This window comes from Phoenix dactylifera, chromosome 8 (genome assembly GCF_009389715.1).
Source record: "Phoenix dactylifera cultivar Barhee BC4 chromosome 8, palm_55x_up_171113_PBpolish2nd_filt_p, whole genome shotgun sequence".
Classification (NCBI taxonomy): Eukaryota; Viridiplantae; Streptophyta; class Magnoliopsida; order Arecales; family Arecaceae; genus Phoenix; species Phoenix dactylifera.
This window is the reverse complement of record NC_052399.1, coordinates 31,574,080-31,593,983: the sequence shown is the minus strand read 5'-3', so window position 1 is coordinate 31,593,983 and position 19,904 is coordinate 31,574,080. Positions and strand designations below refer to the sequence as shown.

The 19,904-nt window shown below is 36.0% G+C and overlaps 1 protein-coding gene across 3 annotated transcripts; it reads right to left on the bottom strand.

Moving 5' to 3' along the window:
• Positions 1 to 432: 432 nt before the first annotated feature.
• On the bottom strand, positions 433 to 19,545 carry LOC103707040 (FH protein interacting protein FIP2). 3 transcript variants are annotated; one of them, XM_008791379.4, is made up of 11 exons: positions 19,404 to 19,544; positions 17,819 to 17,928; positions 14,640 to 14,774; positions 12,798 to 12,953; positions 11,866 to 11,949; positions 11,313 to 11,359; positions 8,185 to 8,258; positions 7,597 to 7,655; positions 4,849 to 4,908; positions 3,496 to 3,576; positions 433 to 818 (listed from the first exon to the last, which is right to left on the bottom strand). In XM_008791379.4, the coding sequence occupies exons 1-11, from the start codon at positions 19,450 to 19,452 to the stop codon at positions 765 to 767; spliced, it is 909 nt and encodes a 302-aa protein (XP_008789601.2). In that variant the 5' UTR covers positions 19,453 to 19,544; the 3' UTR covers positions 433 to 764. The 3 variants fall into 3 exon arrangements, with proteins under 3 accessions (XP_008789601.2, XP_038985483.1, XP_008789619.2); XM_039129555.1 differs by lacking the exon at positions 8,185 to 8,258 and having other exon boundaries at positions 11,317 to 11,359; positions 19,404 to 19,545; XM_008791397.4 differs by lacking the exon at positions 12,798 to 12,953 and having other exon boundaries at positions 19,404 to 19,545.
• Between the last annotated feature and the right edge of the window lie 359 nt (positions 19,546 to 19,904).

Here is a 19,904-nt window from a genome sequence, read left to right as displayed (position 1 = left end):
CTTAACAACACCAGCATAATTTATTGTTATTAGCCATAGCAGAATACAAATAAGGCAACTGCATTGCTAATCCATCCTTTGATTAAATCCTTTCAAAAAATGAAGTTTTATTGTTCACGTCGTCATATCATATGTCATAATAAAAGTTTATAAAATATCGAGAAAATAATAATGGTCCTCTATAAAATCTCTATTAGAGGAGCGGCACGGCTGCTTTAACATCATAATGAACATTACTCAAATTTATGATCTAATTCTATATATACCTAAAAAAAAATAGTATAATGAAAACAAGCCCCAATCGGTCTCTCCCCATCCTTTATACTCCTTTTCCTTAAACACCAACTTCAGTGGATCTGGGTTCTTAAATAAGACACTTCGAAGATGCTCGAGCAGCGAGGAAATGCACAAACAATATAGCATAGGGTATAGTGGGGAACAAAAAGCTTAAATCCAAATGCATTTCCCATTTTCAGAAAATATCTGCAACAACAAATTTTCTCCCATCTAGATAGCACTTTCGAACTCCATTGTGTTTCAATGGCATAATTACAAGCAACTCTCGTACAACAAAAAGATAAAACCGTTCCAAGTTTCTTCATCATGGGAAAGCAATATTCAAAGTAGTACAGCACAAGGGGGACTAGGAGACCATCTCATATAGGTACTTCATAGAACATTTGCAGTCTCAAGACAGGTCAATGTATAAATCACTCATGTTTCCTTGGATGGGAGGTTCTGTTGAATATTCTGCTGCCACTGAATTATCTGATGGCTCCCAGTAGATTTGCACCACCAAGCCTAGCTCCCTCCAATTGCTGTTTTGCATAATAAAAGATAATGACAATAAATAAATCATATGCCAGATCAGCCTGCAATGCAACGGGCCGCTGCTGCTTTCCAAATTGGAACCTAATCAAGCTCATTTCTTCTTTGTTTTCTATTTTAGAGGAAAACGAGAAGAGTTATTTTATCTTTTCCTCCCCTCTGACTGGTTGGAATATATTTATGGTACAAAATTGGATGGAAAATTTTAAGAAACTATGGCTACAATTAATTGAAAGCCATCATTGTTTATCTTCTTCTATTTATTGATATTAATATTTGCAACTAATATTACATGAAAAACAATGAGGAAAAATACAGGATACACGACATATAACATTGATAATTTTAACTGTGACATGTATAAAAGCAACATGGAAAAGAGAATGCTGGGTAAAATGGGTATCATTATGAGATTACAGACGACACAAGCTTGTTACAGAGAGAAACCTATTGAAAATAAGCTGGTGAACTGCCTGCTATTGAATGGAATAGAGATCTAAGATCAAAATAAACAAAGGACCTTAGACATTTAAAGGCTAGGAAGGATGGATGACATTAGATAATTGGATGAAGATTCAGAAGCAAGAATTACAAAGATATGCATTAAAAGAAGGTGACTGTATCCAACAATGAAAAGATAGTTTGTCACCAATTAATCAGCATATATGCTTATTGCTATCTCATAGTGCGCATAGAGAAGTATTACAATAATGATTATCTGAAAGAGGAAAAATCATCTATATAGATCTCTACAATTTAAAGGACTTTTACTTTTTCAAGCCACTCCATGGTGCTATGCTAGGATACTGAGCATAGAATTACAAAATTTGAAGTAAAAGAAGGCTATCAAGGAGGCCCACAACTCCACAAGCATGTTTGTTAAAGAATGTGAACCGAAAGAGCTATGATAAATAGAACCAACATGCTTCGTGTCATTCACATGGGATGCGCATTATGGATCAAGAAATAGACCACATACATTTCAAAATGTTTCCAACCAAATCTCTACCCGACATCAACCCTCTAAATGAGACTCATAATTTGTGGGCAAGGTAACTTTAGGCAGGATATGAGCCTGTTTTAAAACCTGCAAAGACCAATTACTTGTATGGTTCTCACCATCTTGTGCAGTTCAAAATCATGGTAGTAGGGAGGAACCATAATGTTCTCCTAGACTTGGAAAAAGTTTTAAATGAACAAAAATGACACAATTTGGTACTTTGGTCATAGTTATATTGAATAAATAAGATTAAATAACTCTGTAAGTACCGAAAAAATGTATTGCATATGAAACTAATCACTGCATACTGAATCATGTATGTTTTCCAAATCAATATTATCATGCATAATTTTCTTGTTGCTAAATGAGAGAATGAAAAACACATTGGGTGCAGCAGCAGAAATGGTACAAGATCCATAGGCAACGGAGATAATTGGCAAATCTAGTGATATGTGCAAGGATTGGTCATGATGAGTTGAGAGAATTAAGCTACAACCGAGTTATCATTAAATGAACGCCTTGTTACGTTTGTTGTATGTGGATGTAGACTGAAAATGTTCAGTTGCTTGTGATAGAATATCTGTAGTTATCTCTGACTAAAAGAAATGCATACAAAATGATAATGATAATTTCCATAAAGCAACCGGAAAAAACATCTCTAGAGATGAGTGCAATAATTAACAATGATGAGATCATGAGACTAGTGAGTTTTCAGCTGTAAACTTCAATTAGTGTCGTCATCATGCCTGAATCTCAATATGCTAGTTTGATGCGAAAAAAGGAAGTTGACTGTTAACATTATCAAAATGTCCCTTGAAATGTGTTATCTACAAGAATTGTTAATCAATAAAACAATTAGCAAAGATTAGCCACTACACCAAATTAATGAAGGAATTGGGGTGAATGTCTAAACTGATTAAGTAAATCAGGTATTCTGAAATCTATTTATTTAGTAAGCAATGGACAGAAATGGGCATCAAATGCAATTGACAGATTAAAGAGAAACTGAAGAAATTATTTGTTATATGAATTGCTGTACAAATTAAATGTAAGTACAAAGAGAGTTTTGGCAGCATACAAGCTGGACATATGGAACTTTACTAATTTAACGTATTCCATGTTAGACCATAATGGTTCCCTACATATTAACATAAGAATAGGATCCAATGCACCAGGGAATGTAATAAGTCATGAATTTGAATTACCAGTATAATTGTTTGTTCAAAGGGAAAGACTTCAGAATATCAGCATCATTTTTTTTGGCATTCAAAACATTTGCAAGAGAAAAAGATACAATTGAACTTGTTGGATAACCTAACCCTAGATGTAATTCCAGAGGCAAGTGGTCGTGTCATCAGATCTCTCTGTCGAACCTGACTTACAGATCCTAATAGCCATGTACCAAAGTGCCAGTCAGCAAAACAAATCAGGTACCGTATATACCATCTCAGTCCCTTACCAGATGCAGCACTGGCACAGTACCAAATCTGTGCCAGTTCATGGCATGCCATGATGCTCGTGCATGCCAAGCACCAGCACAATACGTACCATTTTGCCATGCTGGCATGAAACCAGCACATGGTAATTCAATCCTTCCAAAAAACACAATGAATTAAATATTGGTGACTCAATATGATCGAGCATTTAGATCAAGAATTATAACTTACGGTATCACGTAAATCAACATCCCGCAAGTAAGCCCGTTGAAGATTTGCACCTTGCAAATTTGTACCATTCAGCTTTGCACCCTACAAGTCAGATGAAGATTGAAATATCAACCCATTTTTCATGAGAATCTAAACTACAGATAAGTAGTAATCATTTTGACAATATTTTGTTCTGATTGGTTGGCTTGTAAATTAGCAAAGATTCTCTTTTAGGTAAACAAATAAGTTTCAAAGTCAATGTCTTCCCTTAAAACGTCATGAAACAGTACTTAACAAATAAAGAAGATCATACTGGTAGAAACTCAAGGGCAGGGAGATGAAAACGACATGACAATGCACCGAGAATAACAACACATCTAAAGCCTAAAGGAGTATGTTTGTCAGAAGATGAAGAACACCGGCAATTGAATTTATTAATTAGACCAAGGAAGCTGTAGTGGAGGCTTTTGCAAAATGGGCCAAGTTTGTCATGGAATTTAGGCTTAAGAAACAGATCATAAAGACATGCTAGTAAAAGATCAGTAGAAGTTCAAACCGTTTAACACCTTTAGATATACCTCCATGAAATATTCTCAACTGGTCATTGTTGTTCAATGCAGAGAAGGTTGACACGGGCTTTGCAGATATGCAATTGAAGGATTCCCAACTTGCAATTCCAAGGATCATACACAACTTGCTCAAGGAGGAAATGTTTTTTAAGCAAATTGGGAGAAATTGTATGAGCAAAATTGAATCAAGGCCCCCTACAAACTATATGCGGCTGCTTTTATGAATCTTCCCCTTCATTTGTCCCAAATGTCTGCATTCTTGGTCAATGATAGCTTTTCCAAATCTTAGGCTGAATTTCCATAAAGGATACCTAAGCCTCCCCCACCACTTTTGTGACCCTTCAATACAAATCTGAGTTGTTATCCTCAGTGGGGCCTCTTCAAACTTTTCTGCTCACATTGATCCAGACTATACCATATAAATATGTCAAACTGACTCAACCCCAACATTAATGCACAAAGTACATTATTGCAAAAAATAAGTTCTCCAGATATAATGGTTTGTTTATATGTGTCATACATGTTTCATTATTTTGTACAACATTTCCTCTCCTTGTGACATGCTCAATGTACATATTAATTTTATGGAAATGCAGATGTTGATCAAATAAAGAACCCATTGGAAGATGCAACATCTCACCAATACACAGAAAAAATTGCACCTAGAATGCTTAGAAAGTCAAAGAAAAGAATTCTAGTATGAATAGAGCATAAATAATTAGGTTCTTTAGAAGAATAATCTTGGTCCCCAGCCATCTCCTTGTGTACATGAACAATAGACTTTTGGCAAAATAAAATATTTTACCTTTAGATTGGCTCCTTCCAGATTAGCTCCTTTAAGATTGGCATCCGTAAGCTTTGCACTCTGAAGAATTTCAACAGTCAGATCATTACATTTTTGACAAACTCCAAGTCAGCAAACCACGAAAATTCATAAAGTGCAGATGCTGATAAATATGTAGTGGCAGATAATGACAATTTAATTTGGGAGCATATTTTGGCTTATCAAGGACTCATTTTATGCTGAATTTTTATGAAGACTTTTCATGTCAAGACTTGTGTCTAGGACACAGTTATTACCTAGATTAGATTATCTTGAACTTAGAGGTATATGCTTCATCAGATGATTCCAACTTTCCAAGGATATAACTTAGTCTTTTAATTCATTTTAGTAAATTTACATGAATTTAAATGTAACTCTCGAAAATGTTTGGGAAGTGTTTGACTTCAGGAATGCTTAACAAGGTTACCATGCCTTTAGTGGTCAAATGACACCCAAGAGATGTAGTTTACTTTTTGGTTTGTTTAAGTTGCTTTATTATGGTTAGCACTTGAGATCATGGTTCACTGTTCCGAACCATACCACCTAGTACTAAGCATACCATACAATACCATACCAGAAGCAAATTGATACTCAATAGGGGGTGTACCGAGCATCAGTACCACGAACAGACCCATGCTGACACTATAGCAGCATGGTGCCGAGTATGGGTACTGACCAAACCACGCTTGGGATTGTTTCAAATTTAAGACAATGATTTAAAGAATTTTAAGAGTTCAATCTTTGTAAAAGCCTATCCACACAAGGTTTGTGAATAGATAATTTTGGTTATTGAAATATATTATTCATCAGTTTAGTTTTCTTATCTTGCTGAGACCAATAGTCCAGTTGGTGAGACTCAAAGAAACCATTTACTTGATAGTGTAACCTCTTTGAGGTCTTGTTCAAGATACAGTGAGGCATTGATTCTTGTCTGTGAAGAAAAGTTTGCATTTACAACTATTTTTTTAGCTATCCCATCGCATCTTCTTTAGCCATCCTTTCTCCCAATGACATAACAAAAAAAAAACATGCACGTTTTCCTTCTTTCATCCACCCACTTGTCTACAATATGGTTAGCTTTGGTGTTAGAGCTTCTCATTTCCATTGTGTCATACCATAGGCTAGAACATAAGATGAATTTATGATAAATCATCATTTGCTGATATTTTCATTCTTGTCTCACAAGCCTGTGATTTTGAGGAATTTGATGGAGAGATCAAATTACAGTCCACATGCTGTATCTCACGATTATCAGCTCAGTGATTCTCACATGAAGTATCCACTTTATGGAGTATGATTCATATCAAAATAGAGCTTAGTTCCTACCATTTCAAATTGTCACAAATGAAGATCTGAAAGTAGGATCAAGTGTTCAAAGCATGTTTGTCATCCAAAACGGATTATTTATGAAGTTTTGTATGTCAAAAAAATTGTCAATGTTGATTTAGGGAAGAAAATATGGTTATGTTTAGATCTTTTGGTTATCTCATAGAGATTGTAATGCTCTGATCAAAAGTGATGTTCCAATTGAATGTCCAATTAAAAAGACATCTTTTTGTATGCCAAAATTATACTAAAATGTAATTTTGTTGGTTCTATAATTGGAAGCATATATTACAGATCGCAAGAAGACAAGAAATAAACTCATTTCCAACTGCAAATAAAAAAGAAATAAAAAAAGAAAACTTGATTCAAAAAGGAGCCCATGTAATAAGAAATGAATAAACATTGAATTGTTTGCATTCACATGTATGAATGGAAATAATTTTCATTCACCATCACAGTCAGCTAAACATCAACCTAACAGCTAACGTTAAAACCTCATGTTGTGCAATAAAATACAAGAGATCTTACAGAACGAAAAGGAATGATGTCTGATCATTTTGGTTATTATGGATTCTTTCCATCAACAATTTGAAATACAGTCTAAAGACTCTAAACCAAAAATGCTGTGATAAAGTTCCACATGCCCATTTCTTACAAATATTACATATGCTTTAGGATACCTTAGCAGAATGGTACCTCAGCTGAATGAAATTTTACTGTGTTTTGACTGAATTAGTAAGCCATGAATAGTTTTTCCAGGGCATTAATCTTCACTATGTGACCCGGTTTAATCATATATAAGTTAACTGTTCATATAATTAACTTTCAAGACTTAAGTCCTTCATAAAACCCCACACTAACAGAATCTATATAACATCAAATAATGTCAGTTAGCGAACAATATTCTTCTTCAGAAGAGTTCTGCAGTATTGGCAAGAGTTCATGAATTTAGTCAGTAATGATTCAAAACGTCTGTTTTTTAGTCTAATACCATCAAAGACTTGTCAAAGAAAGGTGCAATTATGCCTTAATTGTCTTCCTTCTATCTTACTTATCCTTTATCCCACAAAATAATAAGAAAACATCTGTTTACTTCTATGTTATAAGAAATCTCTTAGGCTATTCTAGATCATATTTCCACAGCAGATCTTTCAATGTTATGAAGGGATAACTAAAGCGACAGAACATAATAACCAAGTCTACGTGCCACAATAAAAATTGTACTTTACTGGTAGCAGCGCTGCTAGTGAGCCAAGCTGGACCAAGCAAATCCAAAATTTCAATAGGCCTGGCCATAACCCCAGCCCGAAGTATCAAGCCACATGCTGGCCCAATAGCAGCCCAAGCTGTTACAGACACAGGAAATTGAAGAAGCAATTAAATAATATAAAGAGATGCACTGACCTGTAAATGTGCGGAACGAAGATCAGCTTCACAGAAGCTACACTTTATCAAGCATGCATCTGCAGAATCATGGAACTTTTAGCACATATGCTCCTCCATACTTTCATAAGGTTCAGTCAGTTCTATGTTAAAATAATTGTAGCCAAGTTGGTTTGCAAGAAAACATCTTCACAATTAGAAAATAGCTTACTTTGGGTCTTTCAATATATGTTAATACAAAAAAGATTGTAGAATATGTGCCAGAAGGTGCAAAAGCATTTATTTCTTATTTAACGTCCTCTAGCAGCTGATTTAGGCACAGTTTTTACAGATGGCAGTTTGGAGATGTCAAAAGTTAAAAATAGTCAAATACTAGAAAACAGAATAAAGAGCAGGAAGTTACAGACACTAAAATGGTTGCTATGGAAATTTCACCAAAGATATGTTAGTCTTTGGAGCATAACCACTGTAAAGTTATGAGAATGGACGTAAGACAAGCAAATACAAACAATAGACCAAACATGATAAATGGACATAATCAACAAACAAAATTAGCAAAAAGACGAAATAAATACTTAGGAAAATAATCAAAGATCACAAACAACCAACCTTGCAGATTTGCACTCTGAAGATTAGCTCTATCCAATACAACTCCACGAAGATTTGCCCCACTAAGCTCACATCTGTACTAGGAAGAACAAGTTCTTTTCAACAAAAAAGATGGATAATGTTGATCCAAAATAATTTTATATGCAGTATCTGTTTCTTTCAGAAGACTAGCCTCTCACCCTCCCACCCCTCACCCTAGAATCTTCTCTCTTCTACTCCAGGTGGTGGAAAGTGTAGATATGAACCTTAAGACCCTGACAAGCACTGGAGGCATAACATAATCCAAATTGTTACCTGTGTGTGCCATTGTTTCTATATGTATCACCAAGAATAGAAGTGACCATTAATAGCTGGATTGTTTGCATGGACAATGGTGCCATCCATATTTCCAATAAATAGCCAAAGAAATGTTTCTTTGTGTGTGAATAAGCACAAATGTACCATTTTATATACCAAATTACTGACAAAATATAACTTAAGCCCCATTTTCCAGTTGTGAGATATAAGAGCCACAATCAATCTTGTGCATGTCACTTGGAGCATATTAGTAGGACATCGGTGCCTCTTGGCATGTTCTCAGACAGAATCACTTGAAACAAGGGAAACCGTATCTCTGCAACATGCACAGAACAGGCAAATAGGAAGTGAATGAAGCCCTCATTTTCTTATACAGATGTTTACGTGGGTCTGCCATATGTCAACACCATATAGAGCCTAACCATGATATTTCTAAGTAGCAACTAACTCAGTTATTTGTAAGCATTTTCCTTTTCTCATGCCATTGTATAATTTTTTCATGGAAGCGATGCCTAATGACATTCAATAGACAGTTCCAGGACTAGAGTATTTTGGAATTAGTCAATTCACCAACAAAAGCATATACAAGAGCAATTGAACCATATGCCAATGAATCAGGTTGAGAAACCACAAAAATCCATAAAAGGGACAATATAATAATATAAATAATTGCAGTAGGACACAAATCCACATATATAACATGTTTATATGGTTCATGGATGCAGTAATGAATGTACATACATTAAATATCGGAAAATAATTTTAACGTTAGTATATATAATCTTCTTCTTAAACTAACCATCATCAATGATTGAAAGTCCATCTCAAAAATAGTGGAAGGACTTGGTGGCAACAAGAAACCTACAAGTTGCTAGGTAAGCTAGGTATTGTGATGGAACTGAGTATGAGAATATACGCCACAAACTTTAAAACTAATGTCCATGTGCTTCGTTTGTTTGTGAAAAAGGTTAATGATTGGAGAAGATGCCAAAGTCAACGAAGAAGCATTGCTGTTTACCTGAAACCTATGCTAAAGTGAGAGACAATTTCACCTGTTTACTCTTCTAGGAAACATGCAAATCTCTTGGAAGATACAAAAGCAAGTATCAGGAAATGACCAGATCGATTAGAAGCTCAACATTGATATCAGCTTTGAGGTTAAGAGACTAGTTAATAATGAAGAAAAGAGAATAAGTATGGTCACTTGGATGTACCGAGAAGGAGAGTCACATAAGGGATAGTTTGAGCACTGACAGTAAGATTCACTACATGAACTGATGCACAAAGATAGATGGTGAGATCATGAGTTCAACATGATCAGTGACCAAGTGGAGAGATCCTAAAGAGGGACATCATCAGTGGGATGAAGTTCAAAGAAGCTACATTAGGGCTGTCAAAAATGAGCCAATAGTTGGAATACGGGTGTACTGTGTGATAGTAGTATCTCATAGAGAGAGCCTTTGAGGCACATAAACAAGCAGAGCGGCCCAAAGTCTTTCGATCTCAAATTAACACCAAATATGCTATTTCTTATAAGAGCATCAGAGTATTATTACATAATTGACATTGAGCAGATGACTATATTTTCTTAAACTGCCCATCATAAAGTATAGAAGTACTGAGAAAGTCAACCATGAAGAGCAACCATGAAACCAGAAACATTTTTATTTTATACCCAACAGTCAAGTCCTCAGACTAATCAAAGTCCCGGGCCAAGGTAAAACCATGGCAATCAAACAAGCTTTGAAGGAGGCCACCAAGTCACCAAAGCATTTCTTGAGTATGAGGACCTATTTCCAATTGATGGGTACCTTCATGCAAGAATGTAAACAAGGTCACAAGTATGAGTCTCCAATAATATTGGTGTTGCTTGGCTAAGCAGACTTCCTGCTCCAGACTTTGAACAGCCGCTTAATACCACATGGCTTCTAAACAAGCAAGAATGGTTGCAGTAAAGGATCAAACTGTTGGGAGTAGACTAAATCTAAAAAAGTAAGGAAATGCATCGGAAGATGCCTCATAGCTAGATAAGAAATGCTCATTAGTAACTCTAGGATCAACAGTGAGTAAAACGAAGAAGGAATTGGACCGGACTTCAGGGGAACATAAAGCCAATAAGCCAATATGAAGAAGTATCTCAATGTTGAAATCATGATGTGCCGTACCGTACCGTACCATATCGGTTTGGTACCGGTACCAGTATGGGTGGCGTACCGACCCTCGATACGTCAAAAAATTTCATACCATACCATACCGATACTATGCTAGTGTGGCACCAGTACAGGGTCTGGTACCAGTACGGCGAACCTTGGTTGAAATGAACTGGATAGATACTGATTGAAAACATATCGTGGCCTTTGCACTAAGATATTAAAGTGTCACGCAAAAGACAAAAAAATAGCATCCTCATGCTCATACTCATGTTGAAAGAACATGCCAAACAACTAAAGGCACGAGATTAGATACCCACAATGTGGAGAAGAAAGCTATGTACATCTAAAGTGCAAAATGCACATGAACATAGATACCCACAATGTGGAGAAGAAAGAGCTATGTACATCTAAAGTGCAAAAATGCACATGAACAGGTAAATATGCACGAGCAATCAGGAAAGTCTGTTTCCAGCAGATAGTCATACTTCATGAATATACCGTGTCGTGTTGTTCCCCGTTCTTTTTTTTAATTTCTTTCTGAGTTAATGGACATGATGGAATACCTCCATTCGTTATCAAAAGTTGAATGTTAGAATTATGCTCCATATCAGGAAGCTCAGTTATACAAAATTAAACATAAAATAAATATATTGGCAATTTGTTGACAAAGTATCTTACTCACGCAAATTTGCATCTTGAAAAATAGAACCTTCTGCTTCTGCATCCTATTTAGAAGATAAAAGAAGCCACATTAACATATACTAATGTATGATGCATAAAAGTAGATAAAATTATTTGCTAGAAACAAGTAGTTGGATTTTCTTTATCCAGCCACAAAAATAAGATGAAAAATAGCTAGCCAGAAATGGGAATTGTCCTGAGTTGATTATAAAGACAAAGGTATAAAGCAAGGTTCGCCGTCTCCGTACCAGATCCCGTACCGGTGTCATACTAACACAGTATCGGTATGGTACAGTACGGAATTTTTTTAGCATACTAAGTGTCGGTACGCCATCCGTATTGAATACTGATACCGACCCGGTACGGTATGCCCTGTACTGCCCAATTCGGGCCAATACGGCATACCATGGTATGAAGGCAGTGAAACAACTTAGTTTAGTACAATTTTTAGACAGCAAGAGAAGCACGCACTGAAGGCAAAGGCATTTGACCCACAAACCAGGCTATTGAAACATCATTTTGTGGCAAAACTAGTATGTAAACAACCTACCCCAAATCTAGCTTTCCAGAGATTTGCATTTGAAAAGTTGGTATTCTGAATACGTGCATAACTGAAGTCAACAAATGATAGGTCCTGCAAAGCACCAAAACAAACAGTCTCATGTACATAAATATAGCTTCCTTTCAGAAGGGAACAGAAGAAAAGCTTGATTAAGCAATCAGCAATAAGAAATCATGGTAGCAGGTAATAGGCACTATTCTTGTTTCGCTATCATTGTATAAAGATTGCCGGAGCTAAAAATGAAAGAAGAAACTACAGCCTTCAAAAAATATATTATACATCTAGCTGCAAGGATTTGCACTCGTATTCAGATAGATAATGCCAAGCATGCAGCAAAGAATTTGAGGAATGCACCCTGACTGCCAGATTTATCAAACATCAGGCAAGGGAAACATCACAACATCCAAACTTGTTTTTCATCTTCGTTCAGAAAAGTATCAAACATTTTCTCGTATCAGGAAGAGGTATATCACCAAATTTGAAGAGTGGCTAGATCCCTATGAAGGGGAAAAAGAAGGTAAAAAGGTAACTATTTAGCTTAACAGTTTAAAGGTGCATCAGCTACCTGCTCAACAGTTTTAATCTTCACAGATCAAGCACAGAGTGTGAAGTCCTGATTCTCATTTTAAATATCTTTTCAAAGTGTAACTAAAACATAAGCTAAACTAGCATTTGGCCTGGTGATTGTCATGCAAATGCTTAACAACTTAGCACGAACATTTTATGTACATGAGTGACATCAGCAAGTAAGCCATTATATGAAATTGATTAAAATTTGGATGATAACATCATGCTTCTATGCATTTTTAGAGCCTTCAAAATTAACAAGATCAAGTGAAAGCAACGATGGAAGCAATGAGGAGGCACATACATTCCACAAAGTTGAATAATTATGTAACCAATGTTCGTTAAAATCTTACTAGTTTAGAAAGATTAAGACCAGAAAGATTCACGCCTCGAAATTTCACTCTCTCAGACTGAATGCATTTGATGATCTCTGTACGTGTTAATTCAGGTTCTGAGCCATCTTCATCCTTTTTCTTATTCAAATTTGTGTTTATATGGTCAACCAATCCCTGTAAAAATTTATGATAACACCTGTAAATAATCAAAGAAGGCTTGTTTTAACCACTACAAGCAACAAAGAATGCTGACAACCAGAAGCCAATAACCCACTTTGTCCCAAGAAATGGAGAAAAACAGATTATTCAGGATATTTATGAAACATCAACGGACACTGAGCATGGCCTTTCTGATAATCTAATTTGTTAAATTTCAATAACAAATACTGCCACTTATGCATTTTGTCCTTTCATATTAGGAGGCAGAAAGTGGCAACAGAATAATATAAATGGCATTTTCAAGGCACACAATTGAATCAAATCAATCTTTTCCCTGCTTTCTTAGTAGTAAGTAGTATAGTCCCTCTATTGAATATCAATGCTAGAGAAATTTTTCATAAACTTATACAGTTATATAATTTCTTAACATTCACACATAGTCCTGCTCTTTCCAGGTCAACCCAGGTTCTAGGCTTATGACGCATGCACTCGTTATAAGTTGATATTCCTTGTGTTCTTATTCTTTCACCTTAAGATCCCAAATGGGCAGTATAAAACTCATTATTCATGGCTTTGATACAATGATCTGCAATCAAACTTTTTGAATGCACATGTACGGGTCTGCCTTTCTTGCACACACTTGCACATACTAAAAGGAGGCAATCAGCAGCAATTGAAACTTATCTGCACTTGACGGTGCATAATTAGTATTGATGGACAGGATTTAACTTGGGGGAAGTGGGATTTCAACATACATTTGGAATCACTCAAACTGATAATGCAACCTGAACATGCTTGTAAATCAAGCTATCGCTGTTAGATAACCCATACAAAGTGGCAGCTTCAAGAAATCATTACACAATAAAAACCTCAAATTGGATAGCTAAATGCCGGATGCCATTGGGAAGCATAGAAATCAAGGCTTGTTCCTTTGACGTAAGTGTGCACCTCACACCAGGGTTGTGAGGAAAAGATGGATCAGGCATCATCTAAGAAAAAGCCAAGGTGAATCAATCCATCTTAATTTTATCTTAAATATAATAACGATGATGTAAGCTAGGATTAATCCCTCTGTGCCGCTCAATGTTAAAGACCGAGGAAAAGATAATGAAACTTCAATCTGGAAGAAGAATTCTATGTAGAAGACTCTTATAGAGAATGATTTCAAAGATGGAATGTCCAAACTTTGCCAAGGTGGCCCTGCACTCTTGCAGTTTTCAATCGCCATCTGGGTTTGCAGAGTTTCTTGTAAAATTATAATGCATCATTTTCTATTTCATGGATGATAAGGAAAGAGTTTGGATAATCCAAAGATTCCCTCTGATCAAGAATTGCTATATGGGGGCACATACGTAAATATACATATATACAAAGAAATCATACAAAAATTGGTGCACAATTCAAATGCCCATCATCTACTAGATAACCTTAGTGCATCTATGTATGGATTCATCCGTGCTGATTTCAGCACTGAAAGGACCTTGCTTTCTATTTGCTTTTCCAGATTGATCACGATCCAGCCATGTTCTATGTGTCTGCACATGGTCTTAGAACTCATCCATTTTCCAACAGGATTATGTATGCCATCTGGACTTCAAATCATTATTTTGGGCAACAAATAGAAATCACTTGACAGTAAGATTTCACAGCCTCTGAACTGCAGACCTTTAACCAACTGAAAAAATGGAGAATGTAACTTACAAGTAGCTGATAGTATTCAGCCTCCCGCAACAGCTCTTGATATTCTGAGTCTTTGAGCATGGGAATGACCCCATCTCTCAACCAATTCAGAATATGCCTGAAATGTTTCCCATCCCTATCAACAAATATCGTCCCCTGCAAGAATTCAGTATGATCAAAGAATAAAAGTAGGATTCAAATAATTGATAACATGATAGCAAGCCTGGAATGATTATCAATAAAACAACAAAAAATATATCTCTGAGAAATTAAAACTTTATGAAAGATGCAGCAGTGGATATAATTATAAGCTTACAAAGCCATCACAACTCATCAAACCACTAAAAGATTAATGTTTGCCACTTTTTAAAGCAGATCAAGAAAGTCCTGTAACACCATAATGGATGGATGGCAAAAAATTAACTAAGCAATAACAAGTCTTCATTTTGCAGAATAGCCACCATAAGGCAGAGATGTAAAACCTTAGTGAAGAAAAAGGCACAAAAGATACTTCTATTAGATTTCTAGACAAGAATAAAGAATGGTGTTTAAAATGCTGATCACCAAAATAATATTAATTTTATTTTTGTGGTTACTAATGGTAAAAGGACCAAAAGTAAATAAAAATGTTTATGAATATCAAGAAAAATGCTGCAGGCAGGTAGATGTTATCTACGTTGCTTTGCTTAATTCACCAATTCTCCTTGAATAAGTTAGGAGGATTTTTCAAAAGGCTCCATAATATCCTCCACTATTTCTAAAACATGATCAAGCTCTTTGCTCCATATCCATAATGCAATTACCGACATGAATACAGATCCATTAGATGACTACAAATATCCCCAAACTTTTGCAATCACTTAGGGATATTTATGCCCGGGACACTTAGACACATGGATATATTGTACTAGTATTTGATTGAACTGGTCAAGAAATGTTAGAGTATTTCCTAGTCATGAAAAATAATAGGGGTAATCGATTGTCAAAAATGACCATTACGTCAAGGTCAAATGTATCTTGAGAATTTAAATTAAGGAACCAAACATCATGAAGTGATCTAGGAGAATCATAAGACTCGATATGAACTACCTTGGCCACTATTGGTAGTGCTAGATAGGGTCTAAGAGCGAAATTTGTCACATTGGAAAACCGAATCACACGTCGAACTTCCGGAGGCCATAACTTCGTCATACGGCATCTAATTGTGATAATCTTTTTTAAAAAAAATGGATAACTTTTCATGATCTACGATGTAACGCCACCCTCTAAAAGGGTGCGGCACAACTAGCGATCATGTCTAAATTCCATCATTTGAGCTCTGAATTGGGCCAGTTAAACCAATTTTTTTTTATGAGAAAGATTTTGACCGGGTGTATCTCCCAAACCAGGAAGAATTAGGCGGAGCGGCGAAAGCAAAATCAATATAGAAGTTAAGATCTTACTTCTATAGAATATTAGCTTTTTCATATTTATTTTCACTAGTCATATCTATTTTAGGAAAGCTAGTCATGTTCGAACTAGAAAAGAAATCTAATCTAAATTAGCGAACCTCATTATTATAAATAGAGGCTATATATCTCAGTTTATGAATAATCAAAGAAAGAAAAGGGGACCTAGATCCTACCTTCGCTAAATTTTCTACTTCTTCTAATTTTTTTTTGAGAGATTCGTTAAGCAAGTTAAGAGAATTCTCCTTTCTTCCCAATCAGATCAAATTGGTATTAGAGCTTTGGTCCTTTATATTTGTTAGGGTCTTAGTTTAAGGTCCAGATGCACGAGCGGTACAAGTAGATAGAAGAATGGCTCTCAGTGCTTGAAGTACATCGAAGGATGAAAGCAAGTCTAGATGCTACTACTTCGATGAATAATGAGATGAAGGAATGTCTCACACAACTAGAAAAAAAGATTTTCCAACTCATCGAAACCATGTTTCAATTGGCGTGCCTTCAACACAAGCACCAGCAACTCCTGTAGCAAAGCTGTCACCCATATCTAGAGACAAAGATCTATTTTCTAGCAAGGAGGATAAATAACCTGCGAGCACTCAGAATCCCCCTTTTCAACCTTTCAAAGTCGAAACTTGAATCAAGATTCATATATATAATGGAGGTGTCGACGTAGAGAAGATGGATAACTAGCTAGACTAATCAGAGATCCACTTTACTAGGTATGGATATACTAGTGTCCAAAAGATAGCTTTTACCCACTTCAAGCTTTCCAGCTATGCCCTTACTTGATGGAATTCGTACATGAGAAACAACGGCATCTCTAATTTGACGTAGAGCAAATCTACCCAATCGGCCATGAGGAGGATCAGTAAGTCAAGTGGCAACACCTGCGGCAGAAGCATAATCAATCTGTCCAAGACTACAACACTAAATTTCACAAGCAAATTACCTTACTTGAGATCTCCATCGATGATCATGCAATCTTCATGAAATATGTCAGAGATCTCCACAAGAGCATTTGAAAGGAGCTGAAGCTCTTCAAAATTGAAGATATCGATGAAGGTAGCGCAAAAGCCATGAGAATCGAGTTACAATCGAAAAGGAAGAAGTCGAAGGATGAGGATTCCAAGAAAAAAGGGAAGGCAAACATCAATATGATTGAGGTTGAGGAGCTGCCTAAACTTAAGCAAGTAGATGCAAAATTAAGACTAATGGCGAGAAAACCTGAGACAGCAACCAAGGCAGATCCAAAAGCACAACAGAAATTCTTCCATCTAAATATTCGAGTTAAGCAGGTTAAGGAAATTCTTCCTTCTCCCCAATCAGATCATAACGAAGAAAAAAAAAGAATACTGCGCAACATAGAAAATACTGCTACAGTATATGATATACCTTAGTGCATGTCATTTAATATCGATGTTAATACTTGTGTTTGGTACCTAAGCTTCATTAGCAGTAAACTTTTATCCTAAAACAATGTCACAGCTTTATATTAGAGGCACTCACCACACTTAATCGCAAGAGATACTTCTCATGGAAAAAAAGAAAAAAAAAGAAAAGGATTTCAAAAATTATGCTACACTATAGCTACACTATAGGAACCCAAAAAAGTGACAACTCCAGAATGTCATTGAGCATAACTCAGCAGGCTGGACAATTTTACACCAAGCACTAACTGAATCTATAGAATAATGACATACAGAAGAGCTAAAAGAGATGCAAATAATCTTGTTTCAAAAGATCAAATAGTACCGTTTCAGAATCGCGAGAAACAGTATGCCGACCACTAAACATTGCTGCAATCATGGAATCAGGCTCACGCTGAGTAAGTGTATCAATTGTTGTTGCATATTTCTTCCCCCCTGCAAACGACAAAAAATGATATACTATAGAATATGAGTAAAAAGAAAATGGGGAAAAGAAGATGGCACAATGCAACCATCAAAATCCTGCAGATTTGTACATAACATGCCCAGAAAACAGAAAAAAAAAAAAAAAGAAACTCGATGGAGAGGAGAAAAAAGGAAGAGAAGTTTTTTTTCATTAAAAAATTAATTTACAAACTCATGATTGCTAAGTGCCATATAAGCACATACAAGGGTGTTTCATATCACCTGAACCTACTTCACTGACATGCCAGGTCAGCTTCCACATCCAAATAAACGGATAACAAATAAAGCTGTGGGTAGAAATAGCATTAATCATTATGATTTTTGATGAATTATTATATTTGGCACTTCTCTCTGAGAATAAACCAAGTGAACAAGATCTGCATTAGCTTCTCAAGCATTTTTGTTTTAACTGGGTATACAATATTTGTTGCAACCAAGCTGAGCTAATACTCGGTTAGGCAAAAAGAGATAAATAGAGAAACTAGAAGAAGGAGCATACCAAAATTTAGGTTCAACTCAAACTTACCTCTTACTCAAACCAAATTCATTTACTGCTTTTATCCTAGTCCTCCAAATGATATGCACTAGATCTACTAGGTATTAAAAGCCAATGGCTTCGAGATATCAACCCCAACTCCATTACTCATTGTAGTAATCTTTATCCTCACCCAACAAATTATGTAAATTAACTTAAACTATCCACCTCACTACTTCATAAATGAATGGTAGAGAGAACCTCCTCTCATGGATCCGTATTAGAATTTAGAACCCATAAACTATTAGTGCGGAAGCCAGAGTCTGGCAGGTTGTGCCAACAAAATTAGACTGATCATTCAGTGGCCAATGTACCTCCCAGCTGAAGAAGTGAAAATCTTCCCAATTGCATCCTCAATCCAACTACCATTGCATAATCTTTGAATCTCGTCAGAATCATTCTCAACACAGTCATCAATTTCATAGTTCCCCCAAAACCATTCACACTCATCAATCGTTGCCTCATGCAACCGTGACTTCCCCAGAATTCCAAACGACAAATTTTTCCAGAAACAATAATTTTAAAAAAAATAAAGAGCCAAATCAGCTTAACGTCATTCTTATTCAATAGCTTGTATTGAAAAATTAGATTCTTAGGGTTCCCCAGCAACAATTGGTCCATTACAATCAACAAAAATCCAAAAAATATCAGGTAAGATTCCACCTTGATTGAGGATTCAAGAAGTAGAACAGACGAATCGAAAGAAATTCATATTTCTCTTCAAAAATACATGATGAACTAATAGATTCTGAGGGCTCGTCTTCAACTTTTCTGGTCCATTAAAACCAAAAAAAAATCCATAAAATTCACAAAAAAGGGGCAAGATTCCAACTTGGTTCGGTTTATAGGAGAGGAACATATAAATCGAAGAAAGTCCAAATTAAATAGGGAAATTTCGAGAGATTCTGACCTATGTTGAGGAGGACCGGGGAGGGAGACCGTGGGAAGCTGGAGCTCATCGACGCCCGTTGCCTTCCCCTTTCCCTCCTCCGTGGACCCGAAGCAACTCACAGTGACCGGCGGTCGCTTTCTAGCTACTAGCCGACGATTCCGAAACTACCCCGCGGATTTGATGTAAATAACGAAATTGCACCTCGACGCTCCGGATGATGATGATTTAGGCGGCCCGCACCATATTTTTTTTTATGCAAGAGACATGTTAGCCGTGGGAACTACATCTCGCGACCATGATGTTTCACAAGGATAGCATGGATCCCAGATAAATTCTGAATTAAGATTATTTATCTAAAAAAAAAATTCAATATATATATATATAAGGATGTTAAAGTGTTAGGGTGAGAACCCAAATTTTTTGGATTTTTAGTCATATATAAATACTCAAGATTCCTCATCAAATAACCAATGAGAAACTAAAATACATGCTGCACGAGTCCTCATATACTCTCCTTGT

Bases quoted from the DNA above. Each gene is read 5' to 3' on its own strand.
- LOC103707040 (XM_008791379.4), bottom strand. From the start codon at position 19,452: ATGAGCTCCAGCTTCCCACGGTCTCCCTCCCCGGTCCTCCTCAACATA. The intron at 17,929-19,403 runs GTCAGAATCTCT...TGTCGTTTGCAG, and splicing joins CCCGGTCCTCCTCAACATAG to GGGGGAAGAAATATGCAACA. The intron at 11,950-12,797 runs GTAAGATTTTAA...GGTGCTTTGCAG, and splicing joins GTCTTAATCTTTCTAAACTA to GACCTATCATTTGTTGACTT.